The sequence below is a fragment of the Papilio polytes genome, unplaced genomic scaffold (assembly GCF_000836215.1).
Source record: "Papilio polytes unplaced genomic scaffold, Ppol_1.0 DF824381.1, whole genome shotgun sequence".
Lineage (NCBI taxonomy): Eukaryota > Metazoa > Arthropoda > Insecta > Lepidoptera > Papilionidae > Papilio > Papilio polytes.
Genome location: NW_013524823.1, coordinates 842,000 through 866,749, shown reverse-complemented (window position 1 = coordinate 866,749; position 24,750 = coordinate 842,000). Strand labels below are relative to the sequence as shown.

The 24,750-nt window shown below is 32.9% G+C and overlaps 1 protein-coding gene across 1 annotated transcript in view; it reads left to right on the top strand.

Annotated features, from left to right (window-relative positions):
- The window catches only part of LOC106111839 (disco-interacting protein 2), a 50,925-nt gene that overhangs the window by 11,309 nt on the left and 14,866 nt on the right, over nucleotides 1-24,750 (top strand). Inside the window, exons 4-5 of the mRNA XM_013293999.1 lie at nucleotides 24,243-24,371; nucleotides 24,666-24,746. Of these exons, the coding sequence (XP_013149453.1) occupies nucleotides 24,243-24,371; nucleotides 24,666-24,746 (210 nt within the window). The remainder of the gene's footprint in view (nucleotides 1-24,242; nucleotides 24,372-24,665; nucleotides 24,747-24,750) is intronic.

Genomic DNA, 24,750 nt, shown 5'->3' with positions numbered 1-24,750 from the left:
CTTTTTTATCGATATTAATGCGAATATTTTCTCGTAATTCGTAATTTCCCAAAAGCTGATAGTGATATCAATTAAGATTTCAGACGACGACAAGCATGTCGACAAGATCGCGATTGGTGGCTTCGATACATGAAATAAAAATATTTTTAAGAAATGGAAAATAGTGCTGTAATGTTTTCTGAATAGTTGGCGAATGGCCAACCAAGCTATGCAACTAGCAACATATTACTTCACCTATTATTTCAAACGACCAATGTTTCTGGTATAGATTGTACATATCCTTAATCCCTAATTTAAATTAATATCTTTAGACATAAGGAGGATAGTAGCACGTCGTGGTTTTCGTGACTCAATGCTCTAAATATCTGAGTTAAGGTATTGGATAAGTAATTCAGTTATGGAATAAATGCCGCATTCAATTACCCCGCGTTCTATACAGTTATTTGAAAACGGTTATTTTCAATGGCGTATTAATAGACTTTTGTACGATTGGATGCATTATTAAATACACGATGCTTTTATGATTTCACCTATTAAATAATTGAAGGTGGACAATGATGAAGGCAAACAGTAATTACGTATGTGTGGCCTCATCCCTACTGTGTGGACTGTTATTGTTAACTGCCCGTAACAGTAGAATGTGGAGCAGCACGCTAATGCATTAACGCCTATTCAACGTAAATGTAGCAAAAATAAGTAAACACCCATAAGTTTTTTTTTATTAAAGTAGCTTTCGTCCGAGACTGCGTTGGCGTAGTTTAAAAAAAACTAAGTACCCTTTGCGCTATGCCAGACTGCTATCGATCTCTGTTCTAAATTTTGTCAAGATCCGTTTAACCGTTTTGGTGTTGTATGGTAACATTTATCCATTAAAACTTACGCATTGATAATATTAGTAAAGTTCATTATGTAAGGCGCATTTGACTCTTCGATGCAATAACTTTTCGATACATAATTACACTAATTGTCTTTAAAAAATTATGATAACTTTCAGTGATAAAACAATAGCTTTTTTATTGTTGAAGGCACAAACGCCCTTTAAGGCGTTATTAGTATCCAATATTAAGTCAAATAATATTTAGCACAAAGAATATTGCTGATACATAAATTGTCGGTCTCTCCGACCATTTAAAACGTTCCTTGTGTGCTTATTTTTAGGTTTTAAATCAGCATATCGTGTTATTTAAATTTTTCATATCGATGTAAAAGCAGCTGATATTGATTGACCTAATTAAGGTTATTTATGAAACTAGAGATAAATAGGGTTTGAACGTAAAGTATAATCAACTATTTACAATTAGTCGTTCTAATAAAATAATAATAGTTAGTAATAGTTGAAAAATAACAGTTCACTGCCGGTGTACATTGCCGGTCACGGGTCGCAGTTCATATGCGGGTACAATATTACACAACTGCAAATACATCGCTTTGCTTTTAGCGGCATATTTAAATTCAAACGGTTATTATTATACGACCACTTCGTAACGTCAAAGTTTTGTTTTACTTATCAGCTAATTGTAGAATTGACCAATTTATCTGTAGTTCGTCGTAGAAATAAATCTTATTATATAGAGCAAACAATAAATGTAATGTAATTTACGTTGTATCTGAAATTCGAATAATGTAGGTTTGTTGCATCGGTTAACACAATATACAGCGTTTATTAATGGAGTTCCGATTTTTCTTTTGTTGTTGTATTTTTTGTTTTTAAAGAATTCCTTTTAGTAATGTTAACGTTAATAGCCAAAGCTTGGGTACCTAAAAGCCGTAAAACCATTAATTAAGATGTTAAGTAAAAAAACACCGTCTTATCTTACAGTCTTGTAGTTAAAATTTACAATAATACCCACCAAGAGCGTTACACTTATGTGATTGTTCAGGTTTTGTTTTTATTTCTTCTCTTTTAAAAAATCTAGTGGATACTTACATTTTAAATGTAAAAACGTTTACCGTCAAGCTAATGAAATTATCCTTATATTTGTTCTTGCTGTTCTATTATTGCAAAACTTAATAAATTATTAACTTAGGAACAGTCTAGCTCAAAGAATTGTCGTGTATCGGAATTACTCAGAAGTAATGATATAAACCAATATCATGATTCACCGTAGTGAAAACGACCTGTGTTTGTAAAATGTAACTACATACTTTATTATCCATTTATCTCTCATACAATGTGTTTTAGTAAGTAGATATACCACATTACAGCAAAAGGCACTTGAAGGATGCTTTTTGAACTTGCCTCAGTTATTTTTTTCCAAGAGGAAGGCAATGTTTTTGTACAGGTGTTCTGACAGTAGAAACACGCTGTTTTTCTTTTCAACAAGTTATTTTAATTAGTTTTCTTCACACAAAATAAAATTTGTAATTATAAATTTAAATGTTAATGCTTTATTTAAAAGCACAGAGTTATTTGGTTTACATTTCAAATAGTTGAATAGTAGATTTATCAATGTCTGTGAGTGCGGCAGTTAATCTTCTTCGTGCCATATCTTAAGGTTTAGTACTAGTATGAAATACCAATGGAATGGAAATTGCATAGCAATCAAATTCTAACTCAAACTCTCATTGTAATATCCTATTGGAATACAGTTCAACGGTTTGGGTACTGTGAATTGAAATTTATGCTGTAGGAACAGTAAATACTATTGGCATTGTGATCGGACGAAGCGCGCGAACAAACCAATTTAACGTGCATTTAGGTTATCCGACGAGGGTTCATTGCATTGATTGCATCTAGCAATTGAATCGATTAGTATCACCACAGATTAAAAAGATAGTAAAACAATGGTCTTGTCGTTTTACATTTTAACTATTTTATCAGTTTGTTAATGAAAGTCCATTTAGTTATGCTATAATAAAGATAGTTTTGAATTTGTTACTTTAAGTGCCATCTTGATTTCGATTGGAGTTTACGAATATATAAGGCAACCACTCAATCTTTTGACTATCATGAATTTTTGTTCATAAAACAGCACGTATCTGTTAGCATACCAATACGTCAAAGTCAAATATTTGCAATAAAACGAAGTGCTAAATTTAATTTTATAATATGAGAGTAACGAAGCGTGTCATGGTCGGTGGAACGCAATGCTACGTGCTGTTGTACACGAAATTAATTGGATTATGCTAAAAGCAAAACACATAAATTGTTATGCACAATATGCAACAAATATGCTCATTTTGAAATTACCTAGAGCTGGTCATGTTTATTTCAATCTACTAAACATTACCATACGTCAATACAACCGTTAACTGCAAATTTTCAATGAATTCGTCTCAGTCGCCATTTCTCACCTGTATTTATGTTTTTGTTTTTACACGTCAATGTATAAGCGAAAATTTTAATACCATTTCTGTACACTATATTGTAAAATGCGAAATAATATTTAGTCGTATTTACCGCTGCGCACGAAAAAGTACATATTGAAAATATTCCCCGAACAATCTGAAAGAACAACCATAGAATTGTTTTTTTATAGTAAATTAAAAAAAAAATTCTTGGTAGGGTTTAAAATTGCATGACCTTCTATCCATATATGATAACACGAAATTGGAAGCTTTGATAAGCAGAGTGCTAGTTTTGGTTTACAAGACATGTAGACTTATATGTCTTTCTTATGTCTGGCTAACTGTCTGCTTGTAACATGAGTCCCACTGGACAAAATCCGGTCCGGTTTCTATTTATCGCGTGGGTTTACATGTATACAAGTATCAATTCCTCGTACATATGTTAGTTTGAAATGCCTTATCAAAATAAATTGTCCAAATATTTGCGACTTTACCACTTGCATTTCGAATTTCATGTTAATTACATCGTTAGATATAATTTCGATATTCATTTGTTTTAATTTTGTTAATGTGACGCCATTTTTAAATACGGCATATTTGAAAAAAAAAAACAGTTTTATGACCGCTTATAAATACGTTGTTACTTTGAAGTTCATATCCGCACTATAAAGCAAAATGTAAAGAAATGAAAACGTGAAAATCGTTACTGTATCTAAGCCACGAGCGTGGCCACGCTTATAGAAGTTCACGTTTTCGTATTAAATGCACGGAAAGCAACTGAAAAATGTTTCAAGGATTTTATACCAATGTTAAAACATTGCTCTTAACAAAAAAGTTTTTTTACTGTTTCAAATATGAAAACAGAGCTTTTAAAGGAATTATGAAAAGGTAAAGCATTTCGGAATCCATAAAAGTTTTAAATTCAATTCTTCTGTATCCTGTTAATATTTACATTTACAAAAATGCTAAAGCATCGAATATTACTTGTCAATAGTAATAATTGGTGTTAATAAATGAAAGGCGATAATAAAACTTTATAGAAAATTAAATTTTACTCGAAATGTAATAACGGTCATTATTTATTTATTTCATACACTATTTAAGAACACAAACATAGAACACACACTCATATCACGTTATAGTGGCTGCTACCGATATAGCACGGTATCGTTTTTTATAGTAAAAATTGTTCAACTAGCTTTATTAGATAATTTGAGGGGTATATCATATATGCAAATACGTCTCAGTCCACTTTTTATTTTTATAGATAAGCATACCATATTTTAGCTTATTTAAATATACTACAATTTGGTATGCTTAGTTCAAAATTTAAAATAGCACTGAAGCATATTTGCTTTTATACTCATTTTGTGTGTGTGATTTTAATAACGTAGATAGGCAAAAGATTTTTTTTCTTTAAATTTAGTCACTTTAGCTTAACTTTGAAATGCATTAATTTTAAATTTAATCCTTTTTATTTTGTGTAAATTCTTAGTTGTTTCGAAGTGGAGCAGTCGGAACAATTTGCTATTAGTTTTGGCTTCTTTTAGTATTGTATTATTAAATTTTGCACACCGTTTGATATTTGAATGCACGCATGCTGTTTTATAGTGTACATAACGTAATGAAGACCCTCTAACAAAGACGTGCAATGAAAACATGAATTGTAAACTGGTTGGAACTTAAAGAAGAATACAGTTTTGTTGGAACTAATCGTTTCCTTTACATCAATTACCTGGATTACTTTACTATTTTTTTCCTCGTCTCAACAGTGTTTTAGGCCGTATTCTTTAGTTTATGTCCTATTTTTTCTTTCTCATTTACTAGTATCTATTTATATTTACAGCACTTTACCTCCAAGCGTCCTTAATATGTTTCCCTCGTGCGTAAGAAAAATGTTTGAATCGATAAGTTACACCTATTATATTATTGACTTTGAAGAAAGATTCTACGAAGATTCTAAAAATACATAAAGTAAAAGTGTATTGTTAAGTTTCCGAGAAGGTATATCGCGTGTATCTGATGCTTTTATGCGAGTATAAAGGCATCGGGGAAAATATGTCGTTGGAAAACTCGCGAGCGTCAACGCCACGCTTTGAAGCGATACCTTTGTGGCTTACAAACTAGCTTCACTATTGACTTGGTCACTATTCAAATCGCTTTACCTTATACCAAGCATGAATATAACGGGTTTATTTTTAAAAAAGGTATTAAAAACTTCTTTATTGGTAATTTGTCGATGGTCGCTTCAGTATTTAATAATACTCTAATGACAAAGTTCTCGTGTCTTCATTTGTTCGTTTAAAGTAGGGGTATATAAATGCTTTGCCAACTCAATGAGACGAAGCAGTTATATCGCAACATGTTTTAGAACCCGGGTCAGTAGGTTATGTTACGTAACATGTGTTTTGTTTATTAGTTTGATGGCGGTATTGAAACGGAAATACAGCGCGAGAATAATTAGATTTAACTCTGCCTGTGGTAATATTGCTTTCTTGTAGATTATAATCTTTAAAACGAGATAAGACTATTCAAAATCCGCAATAAGTAATCATTTAAAAAAAGTTGTCCGTTTCATGCTATTTGTTACATTTTTATCAATCTATTTTGTTAGTTTAAACAATAAATCAAACATTTTAAGTGTTTTGTTTTATTTTTTAGAATACGTTCAGATTGAACTCAATTGTAATTAATGCAAGTTACTGAAAAACCTTCAAGAAAATTAACATTACCGAAATTAACATTGGGCAGTTGTCCAATATGCAATCTAGCAAAACAACACTCCAGCCTGCCGAAGTACGGGGACAGTTTAAGAGATCTTCAGAAAGAGTCGAAAGTCAAACCACACGCTGCGGCACCGACACACTGTTGGCTTTATTCCAAACGTCCTAATTGAAGCCCCTCGTACCTGCCACCCTTAACTCCTCTTTATATGTATATATTAAATAGGTAAAGAAAAATATTATGTTGATAATAAAGGTATTCAAATTAGCTTTTTTATTCCACTGCATGTCTCAAACATTTAATATTTACCTGGAATATTGTCTATGAACGATATAATTTCTGTACTTACAGCTTTGCCATTAACGCAAAATTAATTTCCATTTAGCGCGGTATTGGTACACTCCTCCCACTTACGAGTAATACTTACTCATATATGGTAGAATGACTTACTAAAATTAGTCTTCGTTTATAATATCGTATTAGTTCTAAAAGAACATTTAAATCCGATCCAACTCCAATTTATTTATCACTAGCTTTCGCCCGCGACTCCGTCCGCGTGGAATTAAAAAAAAAAAACAAAAGTGAATAGTGAGTAAACGGCAATGTGTTCTTCCAGACTATCCTCTACATCTATGCTAAATCTAATCGAAATTCGTTCAGCCGTTTCGACTACAAACTCTATCAAACATCTATCCATCCATCTAAATTTTAACATGTATGTAATATTTGTAAGAAGTAAGATTTAAATTATTATCACAAATTGATGTAAACGCTTAGCAAATCAAAGCGATCTTATGTCATCATCGGCGGCGTCGTTTACCTAGACATTTCAATAAAAAGATCTCACGCTGAACGCTAGTCTTGCTTCGCAAAGAATTGTTTAGAATATTACGCGGAGAATTTCTGACGCCCCCTGATTCATCTGTCACTTACATTTCAGCCTTTGTCTTTAGAATACAATACCGAACGTGCTTTCCTTTTATATTCTAAGGTCCTCCTAAAAAGATTTGCGTATTTTTAATATAAAAAAAACCTTTTATAGTTTTGTACTGTAATTTTAACAAGCTTAAGCTTATCTTCTCGAAATTATCTTTTAATAACGAACATTACGACATACGAACGTAACATTACGATTTCCCGACATATTTGTAGATATGGGGATATATAGATGTAATTCAATTACCAAATATACAGAATTGTTACATCTATTTAGTGTTTAAACCTTATGAAAAGAGCTATTTAATTCGTACCTGTCGTCGCCGGCGGAATAGCCAGCCCGAACTTCAAGATTATTATTAAAATATGTATTCGATCGGCCATAAAAGCACCGCCCTACTCTTTGATAAATATCTCTTAGAGGTAAGAGGGACCTTATGGACAATAATCATTGAAATCTCCGTACACAGAGATTATACTAGACAGTTAGTTAGCAATAGAATATTTTTATTATTTTTACTTATAACGTGGTAAACAGTAAACTCCCCTTTAAATTAAAGAATAATTCGTCTTAGGTTCATACCTAAGACGGATTATTCTTTATAAATAAGCATATAGCACGAGTAAATGAAGCATATTAAGAGGTAAGTATTAATTACGACAAAATATTTCATAAAAGTGTATACTAATTGGACGCACTGGGCGCAGTTGATTACTACGTGGTAGCAAGCGAGGCTTTATTTCATCCACTACTAATGATTTCCGTTTCATTAAGTTACACTCAATACAAATGTGTTTTGTTCGCATTTCTCTGTAAAGGATATTTATTATGTTTGCAAACACTTATTTAATAACTCATAATGTTATATTCAAAGGGCATTTTACCTATGTTTTATTTGTATAGAACAATAACACGATGTTTTTTTTTTGTTTGATGTTAACTTCGAAATCTCTCTACTCTATGTTAGTATATTTTTGTATCAGTTTTACAGTTAAAAATCCAAATCCAATCTCTTTATCAAGGCAAAATCCTCAGATCGACTTATTCAATACTGGGCTTGGCAATATTACAAGCTATTTGAGCAACCAATTTTTTGGTTGTCCACCTATGATTATGCTTACTTTATTATTGTGTCTTAATTCTATTTACTTAATAACTTTCTTTCCTTATTCATTGTATTCTTGTTTTCTTGGTGATTATCATACTACCATTTTTGTTGTTCATTTGTGAAAACTAAGTATGTTTAGTTTTTCTGTTATATATAAAAAAAATAAAAGTTGCACTTCGATTTCTTTGACACGATCAAAGTTTAAATGACGTTAAAATGACTTCATTATGTAATGGAAAAAAAAGTTAAAATAATTTAAAAACAAACAAGAACATTCCAAAGTTAATATTTGTAGCTATTGTCAATATTTGTTGCAAAGTGCTCGTGCCAATTAATTAGCCAGTTTTCCAGTGAAAACCATTACCGAAGCTCTAAGGGCGCACGGGGGCGTTAGAGTACAGAGTGCCGGTTTGTTCGCTTTAATACTCCCACTCACATGTTATTTTTAGTATTTCACAGAAATTTATTATCATGAAATTGATCCAGACAGTACTTTTAATAATAAATGTAATTTATTAATAACAAGCTGTTGCCCACGACTTCGTCCGCGTGGTATTAGAAAACGTATCCCTATACGTATCCCTCGGGAACCGGGCATGTCTCGGAGATGAAGCTTATCCCATGTGTACTCCAGACTTTGTTTTATATCTGTGCCAAATTTCAATAAGATGATCATGTAAACATTAAAAAACTAAATTAATGAATCCTCCTACGGGAACCGTAACTATTCCCGGGATAAAAAGTAGCCTATGTGTTCTTCCAGACTATGCTCTAAACCTGTGCCAAATTTCATGGAGATCCGTTCAGCCGTCTAGACTACAAACGCTAACAAACATCCATCCATTCATCCATCCATCTAAACTTTCGCATTTATAATATTAGTAAGATTAATTTATTCAAAACAAGATCTTTACAATAAGACAACGTCAGAGAAGAGAAGTAGACAGATATTTTAGACTTTAGGCTAACACTAGTTTGGACGTAATTATTTTGTCGAAGTTAGAATATTTTTATCACCATTTCAAGTATTTTGATGCCTCAAATTACCTATTCAATTCGACACAAACGACCGTATCAATTTCTTTTCTCATGGGATCTCTTAGGGGATGTAACTTTTGGATAGATGAAACTTTTATCACAAAATTTAAATAGAAAATCCATCCTTGGCTCTGAATTTGTAAATACGACAGCGAATGCCTTTGCTATTATTAACCTAGCATAAGTTGGATCAATACGCGCTTAAAAATTTAACATTTGTCTGTGCATTTCTTAGTGTTTCTATTTGTACAAACAGCTTTTGTTTGTAGCTTTTCTTAGTGTAGAATTCTACACGAAGGGGCCATTTAAGGAGTGCAGCAGATTCTTTAAATGTATTAACTTTTATTCGAAAAGGTTAAATGAATGAAAAAACTTGTAATAGAACAGTATTTAAAAATTTAAAAATCATTCAGACATTTTAAGATTGATGTATAAAGAAACAAAATGGGTTAAAGGCTTCCAGTATACTTTAAAAAGGTTCTAAGGTCTCTGACCGACAGCTTTTTTCACTGTTGTTGCCTGGTGAGGGGTTTTGTAATACGATGAGTGTCATCCGTCGCGGCGGCTTGCAGGTACCTGCTGCCCTCACCCCTTGCTTCCGTTATATTTGTTTTTAACATTCAATTTAAATTGTCTTAAACTACAGGAATTTTAAAAACTTTTAACGAAACCGTCAAAAAACTGAGAAAAACATAAGTTTGTACGGATTTTTTGGTTATGGTTACTCACAATTATTATCAGTAAATAGTATCGTATAATTTCAATTGGATCTTATATTCAATTACAACAATAGTTACAATTACGTTACTCGTGTACAAAATTGACAGTAATTTGATGCGTATTAATTAAATAAATTGAACGGTAGGCATGAAAGAGGCGAAAGCATTTTTGGTTATATTAGAATATAATTTTATATTAGTGTGTATTGTAATGATTGATGACAAGGTGATTTGTCAGTATAAGCGAGTTATTTATGAAACAATGCTGACTTGGAGAGCTGCGGAAGTATAATTTTACTTGCAATATACCATGATGAGGAAATATTGTAGCATAACGAATACTTTAACGAACTTAATTATTTTTACGTGTTATTAACATAACTCATACTTTATAAAGATAATATAGATAACGTAAGCTATAATAAGAATTGATTAAAATGCACCAATTAAAGATTCCTGCGACCTATATGCAAATAGGTTATATGTTGAAAACGGCTCGATGTTAAATAGGCCACTGCTTGTACTTACGGATCTCACTCGGTGAATGTAACCCGGTTGGGCCACCGTTGAGTTGAGAACATCCCTCCTATACATTTGTATGTAACAGTACGAAGGTTCTTATGACGGCTAAGATGCATTTTACATGGAACTAAGGGAAAGTATAATTTTTGTATCCAAAATGTAAAAATGTTCAATGGTTTTTTGTTTAATTATCTAAATATCAGAAATATCAAAATTGTAAATTATAAAGTTCGCAATAACGTTGAACATAATTCCGAATGACTGATGTTAAAATAAAATTAAGTATTTGTAAAAAATAGTGTTGAATGCTTTAGTTATTGGTTTTATCTATTAGCCATCGTTAGTGCCTACTCATTTTAAAGTTCTCACTGTGGATTTTACTAAGTAAATTTCAAGAATTCATTAATTATTTCATTGAATAAATTATCGCCTAACGATGTCACTTCTCCGTTGTTATTTAATTATTCATACAACCAACATACACAAAGTCTAATTACTATGTTCAGTGAAACATTATCCGTCTACTTGAAGTTCATCGTTCTAAATTGCTCGGTGACATATTAAATGGATTTTATTTCAGATGAGTAACCACAATTTTAATGATTCATAACGTATTTACAAAAATATACTGCAATATAATGACGTCAGTACGATCTTCAATGTGTGAGTGACAAAAGGGTAAATGATATGTTTATTTTAATGTATGTACATATATGGGTTTGTGTGTATGACTATTGTGTCCCTGTGTAACCAAAATGGCTCGACTGTTTTGTTACTAAGAGGTATCATTTAATTCGTTTCCTACTTCACTTCGATTGAGCTGTAGAGCTTCATTATAAGGTTATAATGAAGCTCTACAGCTTCTATCTACATAGAAGTTAGACCTCGAAATATCGAGGTCTTAAGAACTAGACCTTAAGGTTTGTATCCAATAGGATACAAACCTTAAGGTCTAGTTTACTGAAATTTTAGACAGACCGTTTATTGAAATATTCATGCAAACGTAATTGCCGGTCGGTGTAATAAATCAGGTATCGTAAATGGCTAGATGTAGGGATCTCTAGCTAGCGATATTAAACTAAGCGATGACGGGAAGAGGGGACAAATTGAATAGCACGATCATTGTACCGGGTGATGCGATTGGGAGTCGAGTTGCCTAGTGTCGCTGTCGCTGGGCAGCCGTCGCCCTCTCCTCGCTAGTCAGCCGACGTCTACACTACCTCCCTGCCCTCCCACCCCTGCCCCCCTGCCCGGCTACCCGGCTACCCGGGCAACTGCACCGCCGCAGGGCGATGCCGTTTGATTAACCTTAGCTTTCAGATACCTAGCACGCCAGGCAAATAATCGTCTGAAACCCTATTCCAATTTCGAGCTCGACGTCCATAAATTCATCAGTTTAATTACAGATTTCGTTTTACAAAGGAAAATAGACATGGCTTCGTTATCGAAGTTTCTGTTTAAACCGCGACATGTTGACACAAGGATAATATTCGCTTGATGTTAATTTATATTTCCTTTTTAAATATAAATTTATTATTTTAAATGTGATTTTTTTTGTCTTTCTACATTTATTTGATTCAATGTCATATGTTGATGAGGTCTGAATGAGGATGTGACGCACTTATAATTTGTCTGTTGTACAAGGTGAATGTCATACTCCCCCCTCTCAATATCATTAACACAAAGCTCAAATGTTAATGAAAATAAATCTTTCGCTGACTTTAAAAATAGCGAAACAGCGAATAATTTAAACGCCGCTTTATTTGTCAGGATAAAAAATAATTGAGATAAAAGAGTTTTAATCACAAAAATGTTAACACATTTTTTAACTGAAAGTTTAATAGCGTGTATTTTTATCGAATCCTATAAATATTGTACGTGTGTGAAGTGAATGAACGGCGCCGTAACTTATCCCAGACAATTGCTTGCTGCAGACTTGCGAATTCTTCGTATATATTATTTAGCTGCTACTTCTGCTCTACAGATTTCGTGTCTAGACTCATTCACTATTTTTAGATATTCTTAAAGTTTTAAACGCAAAAAGCGAGATTATTTTCACAAGCTTTGAATCTGAACATTCCTTCACATGGAATATAAATTGATACGCTTCGTATGAGATACAGAGGGACTGTACATTTTCCGAATACCGTATACCTTTTTCAAAATATGCAAAACTGTACAAAATATTTTACGTACGAGTTGATGAGAATAATTTTGTTCAACAACTATGATTTCTTTTTCTTTTTTTTTAACATCGGGCTTTATCGTGAAGCATGAAACATGAACTTTTAAACACACTGCAACTGGCGTGTATCAATGCCTTATTAAAATGCGTTATTATTTAGACAGTTTAGGATACTTAAGTAGTTTCTTATTGGTACATTGATCATCTTTTTCATTTCTACAATTTTGCTCTCCTTACCTCGCACTGACTCACTATGTTATATGAAAATATCGCAGATATTGCTCGACGTGTAAATAATAAAAGATTTAGTAGATATACTTTTAATTATATTAATGTTGTTATATTAATTTTAGTATTATCTGTATTACAGTTAAATGTTTTACAATCATAATTACAGTTTGTATTAATTAGTAGAGGACGTTATTCCAGTCATTTGGTCGATAGGCTCGTTAATGTCGTGAACTTTTTTCAAATGTCTGGTTAGGCTCGCTCGCGTCTTAAACAATTTGGGACATTTAGTGCATCGCACACCGTCTACAGAATGCTTGTGAAGCACGTGACTTTGGAGAGCCGGAACAGAGTTGAACACCCGCTCGCACCAGCCGCACGTAGTAGCACCAGGAGGATGAATTGCAGCCATGTGATTAGCCAAACCGCGCGAACTCATGAATGTTCGACTGCATATATTACAATAACCATTACTTTGTTCTGAGTGTTTATACTTGATATGATTTTTGAGGGCCAAGCGCGAGTTAAATATCTTCCCGCAAAAGTCGCATGGTACGTCAGCGTTTCTGCAACACGCGCCATGTTGTTGCAACATTTCATTTGAAGGGAATGTTCTGTAGCATGCCTTGCAACGGTGCTGGTAACGATGCATATATCGTATATGCTTTTGTAGACTTAACAACGACGGATACTTCTTATTGCACGAAATACACTCAACTTCCATTGGATTATCAGGATGTTTAAGACCATAATGCATTTGCAAAGTATTTGCATTTTTATATAGTTTACTGCATGTGGGACATTGCTGACTATTAGCAGGTTCTTCATTTTCACCTTTTAAAATATCATGAAGCACTGCTGTCGATGTTTGCAGATGTTCATTTATAATATCTGAATCGAGACGAACCACATCGACTTCAATGTTAACTGCACTTAAATCCATGTCCGTTAAAAATAATTATACAAATAACGAAAAGTTTATTTGCGAATTAAAATTTTTATCAATACGCGGTTTCGGAGAAATGTCAAACGATGTCTGTGAAAAAAAACTATTTTTTTTTATTCAGCCAAGAATCTTTTTCGTTTTATTTTCTTACTGGCCAGGGTAGTTTTTTTCTTAGTTGTCAAATTATGCCAGAAACTATTTTAATTTTTCTTAATGCTTTTTTTTATTAATTGAAAATTTATTTAAATGTTAAATTTTTAATAAGGTTACTTTTATTCCTTTTTTAAAATAAAAAAAAGTTTCTTAGTGGCCAGGATTAGTATGATTTACGTAACTGTTATGTTGTCTGTTAATAATTGTAGATAGGATGCGCTAGTGGTTTACAGATGTACCAATACCTTTTCCAACTTCAAATAATTTTAATAGTTGAGTATTAACACTCGAATTGAATTTTTAAATGACTCCAAATTTTACATCTTTTTAATCTATGGTATTTTTAATTTTGCACTACGATATAAGATATACATACCTATTAAGTACACATCAATTAACTTGCATATCAAGTTGTGCAGCTGACAAAGTAGAACCATGTCCCTCGGAAGGCTTTCATGTTTATACTTAGGTTTCGTTCAATGGCTCTGTGACTAATGAGACGGGCGTCGTCTATGCAGGATAAGTTCCTGCCGCAACAATTATAACAAAGGCCATGTTCAGCGAGAGCCTGTCGGTAAAATGTGGTTGCGGGTGTGTCATGCCGCCATCTTAACAACTTAATATGAGAACAAAAGCAAACACAGATAAACTTCCATTGTTTTTACTCCGCCATTTGTTTTTTCGAGATAGTTAACTATTGACAAGTTTAAACGTCATTCTATTGTAGCCACACTAATATTAATTATATTTTAAACCGATTAATAGTTACGAGGAAGTTATTGTTCAACATTTAATTAAATTACATGGTGATTAAACTTGTTATCAACTTTGGAACCGATCTGTTATTCGCGATTAAAAATCATATTTGAATAACTAGCTAGTAAAGCTGTATTTATTTGACGATGTTTTTTATGATGTCGGCACGAAAACCGTTCGGTTCTGAAAATGATAAATAGTTTTGGAGTCATCAGTGTATATACATGAGTGTTTGTGCGTGTGGTCACGTGTGTGGTTTCTTTATCGCGTCTCAGTGAGGTCGGCCGCGGCGCTCCGCTCGCCGCCGGGAAGGACCAACAGGCGACTCACGCGCAACGAGAGTCGTTACCACTCGGGTGAGTCATACCATTATAAAGAACCTATCGCTCTCTGCTCTCTATGCTCTCTGTAGCTATCATTCGTGTTTATGGAACAACACTTGGGTTTATCTTTTTGTCTTTGGTGCAAGTATGGTATTGAAAGGGTCTTGTATTTACTAACGGTTGTCAATTAATAGGTACATAACATTTTTCTAATAGGCACTTATGTATACTTAAGTCTATGTAGTTTTCAATTTATTATTGACATTTCACGTTTCTTTTGTTTTCGTCGGATAAAGGTAAGAACTTATTGGTTGACCCATTCTCGTAACGATTATATCTAAAATTAAAACTCTACATGTAAATTCAAAGATTAAATATTTTCTTCCCACTAAGGTTCAGAAATAGCACACCAATTTATCCATAAGAGATATAAACTAAAGGCTGTATAATTTAATGCATGTATCATGTATGTAGCTGTTAAGTTTTCAATTATTCATAAATGTTCTGTACAAATTCATTGAAATATGAACGGAGGAAAGTTCAGCTTTTATAACTGTTATAATAGGATTACTTGCGAGGTGTCTTTGGGTATTTGTATTGTGTCTCTCCATTAGGAAACGTGAGAAATGAGACCTCTGCTTTAGTCTGCTATAAGCCCTCTTAAGTTCTTCCACCACTCACAAACAATGTTACTAACTACTTATTTTCGTTCTACACAACTAACTAGTATTCCAATGATTTGTACTATTTTTTTTTTATTCATAAGTCCGATAATTAATCTATCTGTTAAGAAATATCCCGATCCGTGTCAGATTAATCTGGCGTATTTCCATTGGATTATTAACACCAAATAAAACACAATTGAAATAATTAAATCAAGTCATTAATTTTTTTAACATTTAAGGTATAAATTCATCAAGTCGAAATTCTTCCAGTGTGTAATACAAAGATTATTTATTAATGTCGTTATTAAGCTTCGTCTTAACAAAGTGATAGTATCGCTTTCTTTAGAAGGCATAACATTAATTCAATTATGCAAATACGTTGTGCTCAATGACACGTTAATATTGTGCTTGTATATGATCGCGTTGACAACCTTCTTGTAACAAGTAATTTTAAAAGTATGCTGTGTTAGCCTGTTACATAATGAAAATGTTAATCTACATCTTATACTCTTAATGTTATTATAATCTTACTAATATTATAAATGCGAAAGTTTAGATGGATGGATGGATGGATGGATGTTTGCTAGCGTTTGTAGCCTAAACGGCTGAACGGATCTCCATGAAACAGGTTTAGAGCATAATCTGGAAGAACACATAGGCTTCTTTTTATCCCTGGAATAGTTACGGTTCCCGTGGGATTCATTAATTTAGTTATTTAATGTTTACTCGATCATTCTGCAACGGTTCCACATATCTTATTGAAATTTGGCACAGATATAAAACAAAGTCTGGAGTACACATGGGATAAGCTTCATCCCCGAGAATTGTCCGCTTCCCGAGGGATACGTAGCTTTTTGTAATTTATATAGTTTCTATGTTTTCTAATACCACGCAGACGAAGTCGCGGGCAACAGCTCGTGTTATTATAATCTTCTTATACAGAGGGTCGGCACAGTATATACAACTATTTCCATATAATCTTTATCCCCCGTTATGTTTAAACGCACTCACTAATATATTTTATTTCACACAATCCAGCCATGTTTTCTTCGGTCTTTTTCCTTTCTGCTACATATTCGAGTATACAAATTTTATTTAGCAGACCTATAATAATATTTGCATATTCAATAGCAAATGCTACATTTACAAAGCTGTCCGTTTGTAGAGCATTTTGTGCGAAGCGTTATATCCATAGACGGCTCCGGAGAGTCAATAAACCCGTTTTGCTGTTGTATCAAAGGACTATCATTAATGCAACGCTTATTCCTATATACACGAATACAACATGTTGGAGTCACGTATAGTAGGGAACTTGTATGTCACCGACAAATTGGGAACGCCGCTAAGCAAACTGTCAAGACTGGCAAATAGCATAATCGAATATACGTAATCACGTATTGTTGTGTTTTGTATACGGTGACGAACCTATGTTAAATCAGTGCTTATGAGCCCTCTATTGGCTGCACAGAGATGAAAGTTCATGTAACACTTTTGCAAAGTGTCGAAGTGTAATAGAATTAACAAGTCACTTTGTGAATAAATTTGTACGAAATGCAATTTGCCGACACTTTTTAATTTTGCTTCAGGCACTACATAAACGGGCAGCGTTCACGATGTGCCAGTGATAGAATATTCTAATCCGTTTACCTATGTAACAGCTTACTTCTAATGGGCCATTAAGCAATCTACTTTAAAATTAATTAAACATTTCTAATTTTTAAGAAACATCTATATGTTATGCTATCATACAGCACAAAATGAGATTTTTCATAACTACTAGAAACCCAGATGAAGGTAAGATAAGGAAATTCGTTTCCTCATAAAGGATTGGAGGAAGTTTCCCATTTCCCAAGCTATCTCCGCGTTGATACCTCTGAGGAAAGTATGTAGACAAGAATTACATTCCTAGCACATCCTTATCAAGTACAAAATGTAACAATAATCATGAAAATAGCAAATGACACACTTTAAGTAAAACTCAATTTGGAATTCGGACTAAAATAGTCATTAACTTAACGAACGTCTTTGAAACGTGGTTGAAATTAAAACTAAATCTGCTTATAGTTTCCAAATGGTCTATGTCACAATCAAATAACTTAATTTGTATGTAGTATGCTAGCTGAAATTTCGTAACTCTAAACATGTTTATTATTCAGATATTCTAACGCTTGATTAGTGATAAATTGAATTAATGGAATTAAATCCCTTATTGAAATAGCAACACAGCATATAGATTACAAATGATAGATTGTGCATTTTAAACGGCTATTTTGTATAGTATTTTGGCTATTTATAAAATAAAGACTAAATAGCCGTTACTATTGTTTCTTACTTTAGACAGTTACACTGAAACACTCTAAAAGTTAGTAAGGTATTGATTTTTTTTATTTAGTGATATTTCGATGATGAAATAAACATATTTGTGCCTAATGTCTTTTAACATCAAAAGCTGTCCCATGCTCTTAGTTTTCGGTTCCAATGCTAATTATTATGTTTAGTGAACGCCCCCTGTAACCGGCCTAACTTGTTCCATTTAATGTTTGTGTTCCTTTGAGTTATTATGATAGTGTAAGTTTTGCATAAATTTTGGCGCTCCATTACACAGTATTTAAAGTTAGCTATCTCTTTTAGTAAATTACGAAATGTATATTTAATCGTTTACCTTAAAATAATTCGTTTTATGAACAGTACGCCGTATTAACAACCGATTCCAATTTTAGTATTTGTAATCAAAAAGTTCGTCAATTTGTACTCACAGCGAATAAAAATCGTGTGAAGCCTTTTACAGCTAATCAATATTCGTTTTTTCTCTTTGTGACAGAGATTAACAATGGAGTTTACGCTCAAGCTGGCGCACGAATACGTTACTCTTATTTAGACCGGCTTTTCAACATGGTTCTAGTTCGTACATTTCAATTAAAACAAATGAAAGCCTTTGTCTCCTAAAAGCTTGTAATTGTCATATACGCTTTTAACGGTCGGTTGTTAAATGAAAAATTAAAATTGTTTTAAATTGTATGAGCATCTTTGTTAGCTGGTACTGCAGTAAACTTGCAATCAAAGTTGTTACGGGGCTTCCTATGCTTGTGGAGCCATCATTACAACATGACACACTTTCTTAAGTGTTGAATTGACACAAGTGGCTGTGATTGGAGAGTCCGTGTATTTGTACAATTGCACACGTGACTAACTTCATACCAATGTGAATTGCTACGTTATTACATTACATTTGTTTCCTGGTCGGACCCTAAATGGAAATAAACTCATAATTATAGGAAAATAATTGTAATTTTAAATATCGATGTAATGGGTTAAAGTAGATAAAGCATGGGAAAGTTAATATGTGACACAAGAAAAATATTTTAGATATTATTTAGACGAGAGTAAATAAGGTTCGGCTTATCCTAAAGCGTTTCACCAACCCGAACAAGCAAACGAAGTCGTAAGCAACAACTAGTCCGTATATTCCTCTTCTATTTCTGCATCTCGAATGGCTCTTATTTAAAAGAGATGTTTTTTTGCTTCGCTCGGAAGTTGCTCTGCTCGTACGTGCATTGCAATACCTCATATTGTGATGTTGAATATACACCGACAATATTTATACACCGTCCTTGACTTACTTGTTGGCTACGAATGCTTTGCAAAGTTTCTGTTTACCGTTTTGTGCTTGCTTGTTGTCCGTCACATAAATAACGTGGAACGAGTTGTTTTGTGGTTTTATTACTCTATCATTATTAAGATCGAAAAGGTACAAAAATATGTCGTTAAACAAGCTTTGAACGATACTTTAACATATTTGCAAATAGTTAATTACTTACATTTTATTAATTACTGAAAATATATCTCAGGCTTGATTTTTGACCGACGTCCCAAAAGAAGGAGGTACGCAGTTCGTCTACTTTTTTTTATAAGAACTAAGTATGGCATTGTATCGATATTTTTTCCTCAATATCTTTTTTGTCAAATATGGTCTATAAACAAGCCTTTTCATTTTTTAAACTCGGTATTACATGATATTAGAACTAACCTTATCTGTAGTTCCGATTGAAATTGCTCCTCGTATTTCCAATTTATTCACGATGGTTTGAGTCAATCAACTTGTAGAGCTTACCTATAGATCTCGGAATAAAATTTAAAATCCCTTTTTAAATCTTGCCTCCGTATCTTAGATAGTGAAAAAATTATCCTGATCTTTGAACTTATAGAAAATATTGAATAGGAATAAGTTAAGCAGTACATGTAAAAATCCCAACGGTCACTATTGGTAAGATTAGTATAATATTAGTTTTAGTAAGATTATAAATGCGAAAGTTTAGATGGATGGATGGATGTTTGTTAGCCTAAATGGTAGTAGTTCTGTAGCCTAATTGGCTGAACGGATCTTCATGAAATTTGGCACAGGTTTAGAGTATAGTCTGGAAGGAACATAGGCTACTTTTTATCTCGGGAATAGTTCGGTTCCCGTGGGATTCATTAATATAGTTTTTTTAATGTTACTCGATCATTCTGCAACGGTACAACATATCTTATTGAAATATGGTACAGATATAAACCAAAGTCTGGAGTACACAAGGGACAAGGTTCATCCCCGTGAAATTTCCGGTTACTGAGGGATTCGTAGCTTTTTGTTTTATTTTCTAATATATTCACTAATTTTGTTTATTATAAAAGCCACTACTATAATAAATTAGCTGGTGGAAAAACTATTTTTGAGCTTTCTTTAGTATGCAACACAAATCCTAGTTTTATATATAAAATGTTTATACTTTAAAAAGAGATTTTTAGCATGTAAGCCGAGCTCACCCGCTGGGAAGTGGCTCGCACACGGCCTCTAGTGCCACCTAAGTTGAACACCGACCCTCCGCCATTTTCAATTATATTTTCGCTCCCACACGGCTACACGGCATTATAAGATTCAAACTTTAGCTGGTTGCCAGGACGATTCGTATCATCATTGCAAGCCAAGTTGTTAGTTTGTTACCAAGAGAGCCAACTAGAGCTAGACCCAGGGTATTACCGTCTGTGTATTATTCACGTCTCGTTGATACCTAAACTTGGATTATGTGCAGCGTTTCGTGCGAGCCGCCATTAACTTTGTATAGGCGTATAACAACGAATTTTCTATGAACAAAATTTTTATCAAAAATAAATTAAGGAGACGATTAAAATAAAAAATACGATTCCCAGAAATTTATTATTTCACAATAATTTTAGATATCTTTTGGACCGTAATTGCATTGTTATTTTTAATGGAATTTATTTTAATGTAAATATGTTTTTTAAGATGTCAATCATTTTCAAATAATGAGAATAACGAAAAAATCAAATAAACTCCCGAACTAATTATTATGGTTTCTATTGTTTAATATGACCTCTATTGTTTCGGGTTATTGTTTTAATATTGCAAAACTTATTAATTTTAAATAATTATTGTTTTTGAAAATATATTTTTAGTTTTATAACCATTCAAATCAATTCAATGATTTCATTATAAATATCAAAAGTAATGAGTATCAAGGTAATCGACATTTCATGGAATTGACAACTTTGATAAAGAGAAAAGTTTGTAGATGTATGACTAAAATGTGATTCTGAAGTAGGAACTCATATTTACTGATAAAGGTAGATCGAAGGAATCTATTCCTTTGTGCGGTTTATAATTGTTGTAATATTATCTTGTGAACACGAGAAATTAAATGCGATAATGAAAGGTATATTTGTATAACGAACCTACGGGTGTGTGAGCACTGCACATGCAAACCAAAGGGAGGGTTTCCGCACTTCAATAAATATATTATTACAAGAACATTTTTTAGAAAAACTTTACATTAATGACGCCCTTTACTTTATGTTCGTTTATTTATATAATGAAGGTACAGCAGAAATAGTTCATATAATTATGAATAAGAAACAATGAAAATATATTTTTTTTAAGATTAAGGTCAGTGTTTTAAACTATTAACATCTTACTTCTTACTCATCTTACTAATATTATTAAATCGGTGGATACATGCATGGATGGTAGAAGGTTAGTCAGATCGGCTCAACGATTGTTTGTATAGAACATAGTCTGGAACAACACAGGCCGCTTAATTTTTTTTTTAATTCCGCGGACAGAGTTGCGGGAAAAAAACTAGTTAAGTTATAATTGCTATAATAATAATTTCATTCAACAAATGGTTGCCACATGTCGTGCAAGAGAAATTCGACGCTTCAAGCACGCAATGTTCCACCATTGAGAATATCATATATGACATCAGAAATTATTTAATGAAATTCATGTATAAAAACTATTGCAATAATAAACGTTAATACATAAAATGGGAACTACTTTAATTAAGTAAGTGTTAAACAAGTGCATATGCTTTTATTACTATGTAAAAACTTATTCACAATTTCTATTCACATTTTGTTTGATACATTAGTAAAAATGAAATTGATAAAAGTAAAAACATGTGTAATAAATTGTTTATGTTTTTGTTTAGAAAGTATATAATAGTTTGCCTTATGTGATTTATTAAATAAGAATTATAAACTTGAATATCTAAACATATCGTTATAAATGCTATCATTCTCTCCTATTGATTTTTTTTTTTTTTGTGACTGATTTGTCACTGTTTGCCTTGAAGAGGCATTTACAGATTCACCGGGCTTGAGGTGGCCCAGCGCAGATGGCGCTTAGCCTAAACCTCTTTTATGAGTAACTAGGCTCGAGGGCTCCCTCAGGAGCCTCGGCTCGGGCCGTTACTTCGTTATCTCCTATTGAATAAAACCGGTTCTAAGGCACTTTTAGGAGTAAACGTCATTTTATTACAGTCCCCAGTTAGCTAAAGAAATTGAATTATACACGTGCAAAACCTGTTCCTTGACCACAGTGAAACGACATTCAGAAATACCTACTTAATAGGTTCCCTGGAACAAGAATTCTCTAATAAACAATAAATAATTTGGAATGCTAGATTCAAGTGCTACTTCACAATATAGATACTGTGGCTTATTTGTTCATGTGCAAATATTTAATCTGCTAATCTTCTGTACAAATAAATTAGTTGTTAGTCACCTATTCGCCTTTAAACCACTAGATAGATTATGTTGTTTTCGTGTTATTTTTAGAACGCAAAATGTAAGTTCGAGAAAATTTAAAAAAAATCCAATGAAACTATAATGATAAACTTTTTGTTTGCACTATGACGATTGATATTGTTATTTTTCACAGTTAGTAGTGGTATGATTATGATTCAAATATTCAGCATGCTGGGATTCTAAATGTATTTCTGAATAATGCAACATTTTTTTCGACATAAGTGTGCGCGTGGTGTATTAAATTACAATATTTGAACTGGTAATATCCAGTTGAAAACTGAGATCAGTTTTTTTAATCAAATCTGTAAATTTATTTATATATCTACATCAAGATGTGGTAATGCTGTTGACTTGCTAACAAGATTGAAAGTATAATCGAAAATTTCGATATATTGTAATAAAAAATGTATAGAGAAAATAATTTTATTGAAGAGTAGCTGTCACTCACGACTCCGTCGTCGCGGAATTTAAGAAATCTCAAAAGATACGTTATGTTCTATTCCAGACAGCAATCTTTTACTATACCAATTTTTATGTAGATATGTTTAGCCTTATACTTCATAGTCCAAGTTATTTCGCCATGATTTTCGATACGACCAACAATAAAATCATTGGAAAAATTGTGTAAAAGCACCCTATACGTTAACGTCCTTATTTTTCGAGTAATAAAATGACAAGAATAATAGCTCCGATCCATCACTTTTTAAGATTAAGCCATCATTATTACCGGTACTTTAGTAATACCTATATTTTTATTATAAATACGAAAATAACGGGTACATTTTCAAGCATTAAGTTTTAATATAGAGATAAATGTTGATTCGGGGACCCATTTTTTCTAATAGACTAGTATTAGTAAAGAAGAACGATTAGGGATGAAATTGAAGAAAATTATGTGTATGCAGAAACATTCAAGCTTTTGGTAAGAATTTGCTCAACGTAGTTTATCGAGAGCTAAAGTAGATTAAATTATACATATTGTAGTTACACTAACATAATATAAATTTGTATTTGTCAGATAGAATTTTAAATAAAAAAGAATCTTCCAGAACAATTTCTACAATGAAAGAGGCATAGAGGACGACGAGTTATTAATGATAACATTTATTTATGACACAGAATTTACTATACTGCACCATACAAATTATATTTTGCTTATACTTTGTTACTGATTTTATTACAATGCTTTTCTAAATGCATGTCTTTAAATAACCTACATTTGTTTTTTTGCTCGTTTAAACCGTTTAATTTGCACGGATTGACTGATTAATAGCTAATGGTTTTGTTGTTGTTTGTAGTCATTGTTATCGACAGCATGTTTTTCAGTAGTTGAAAAAATTTTTTAGTCTGCATTTCTTAGATTTATGCGAAAAGGTTTAATGGATATATAAATAACAAAGTTTGAGGTGATAGAGTTAGTTTAAATTTAGAATATTTAAAATAGACAATTATTATAGATTAAATCTTTAAATCAACGTTACAAGGAGGTGATAAAACCTTTCACGCATAAATATAGAATGTAGGCGACGATTGTATGCGGGATAGTAAATGCACTCTTTTTTTACAGAAGTGAGACAGGAGGCAGTACAGCAAGCCCTTGCTGAGATGCAGAATCGGCCTAAACCGTCTTTGCCAATGCCTTCCAAAAGAACCTCGATGATGGCCAAGAGCCCGGACAGAGAACGCCACGATCTCTGTAAGTGCCAAGAAAAATGTAAATTAATCATAAACTCGTGTTGTAGCGTAACTGCCTGACTGGCAGGAGTTAGGTGATGTTGTATGTATATATACTTATGTTCCTTCCATTGTGAACACCTGTAACCTAAGCTCGACCGTTTTGAAGCGTGAGATGACATTCGATGCGCATACTTCTCAGAGTGAAGTCGCACTTCCTGGTTCATCACACCAATATAACCTTCGTCGATCGTTTTTTAATTTTGTGAAATCATCGTACACAACGACACTAGGATAATATTAGTGTTCCTTGCAGCATCTAGTTCCGACGAGGACTCTTGCGCGGGAGACAGCGAGCTGCCGCCACCTCCGGAGATGGGCTCGCCACCTGCGCGTCGCCC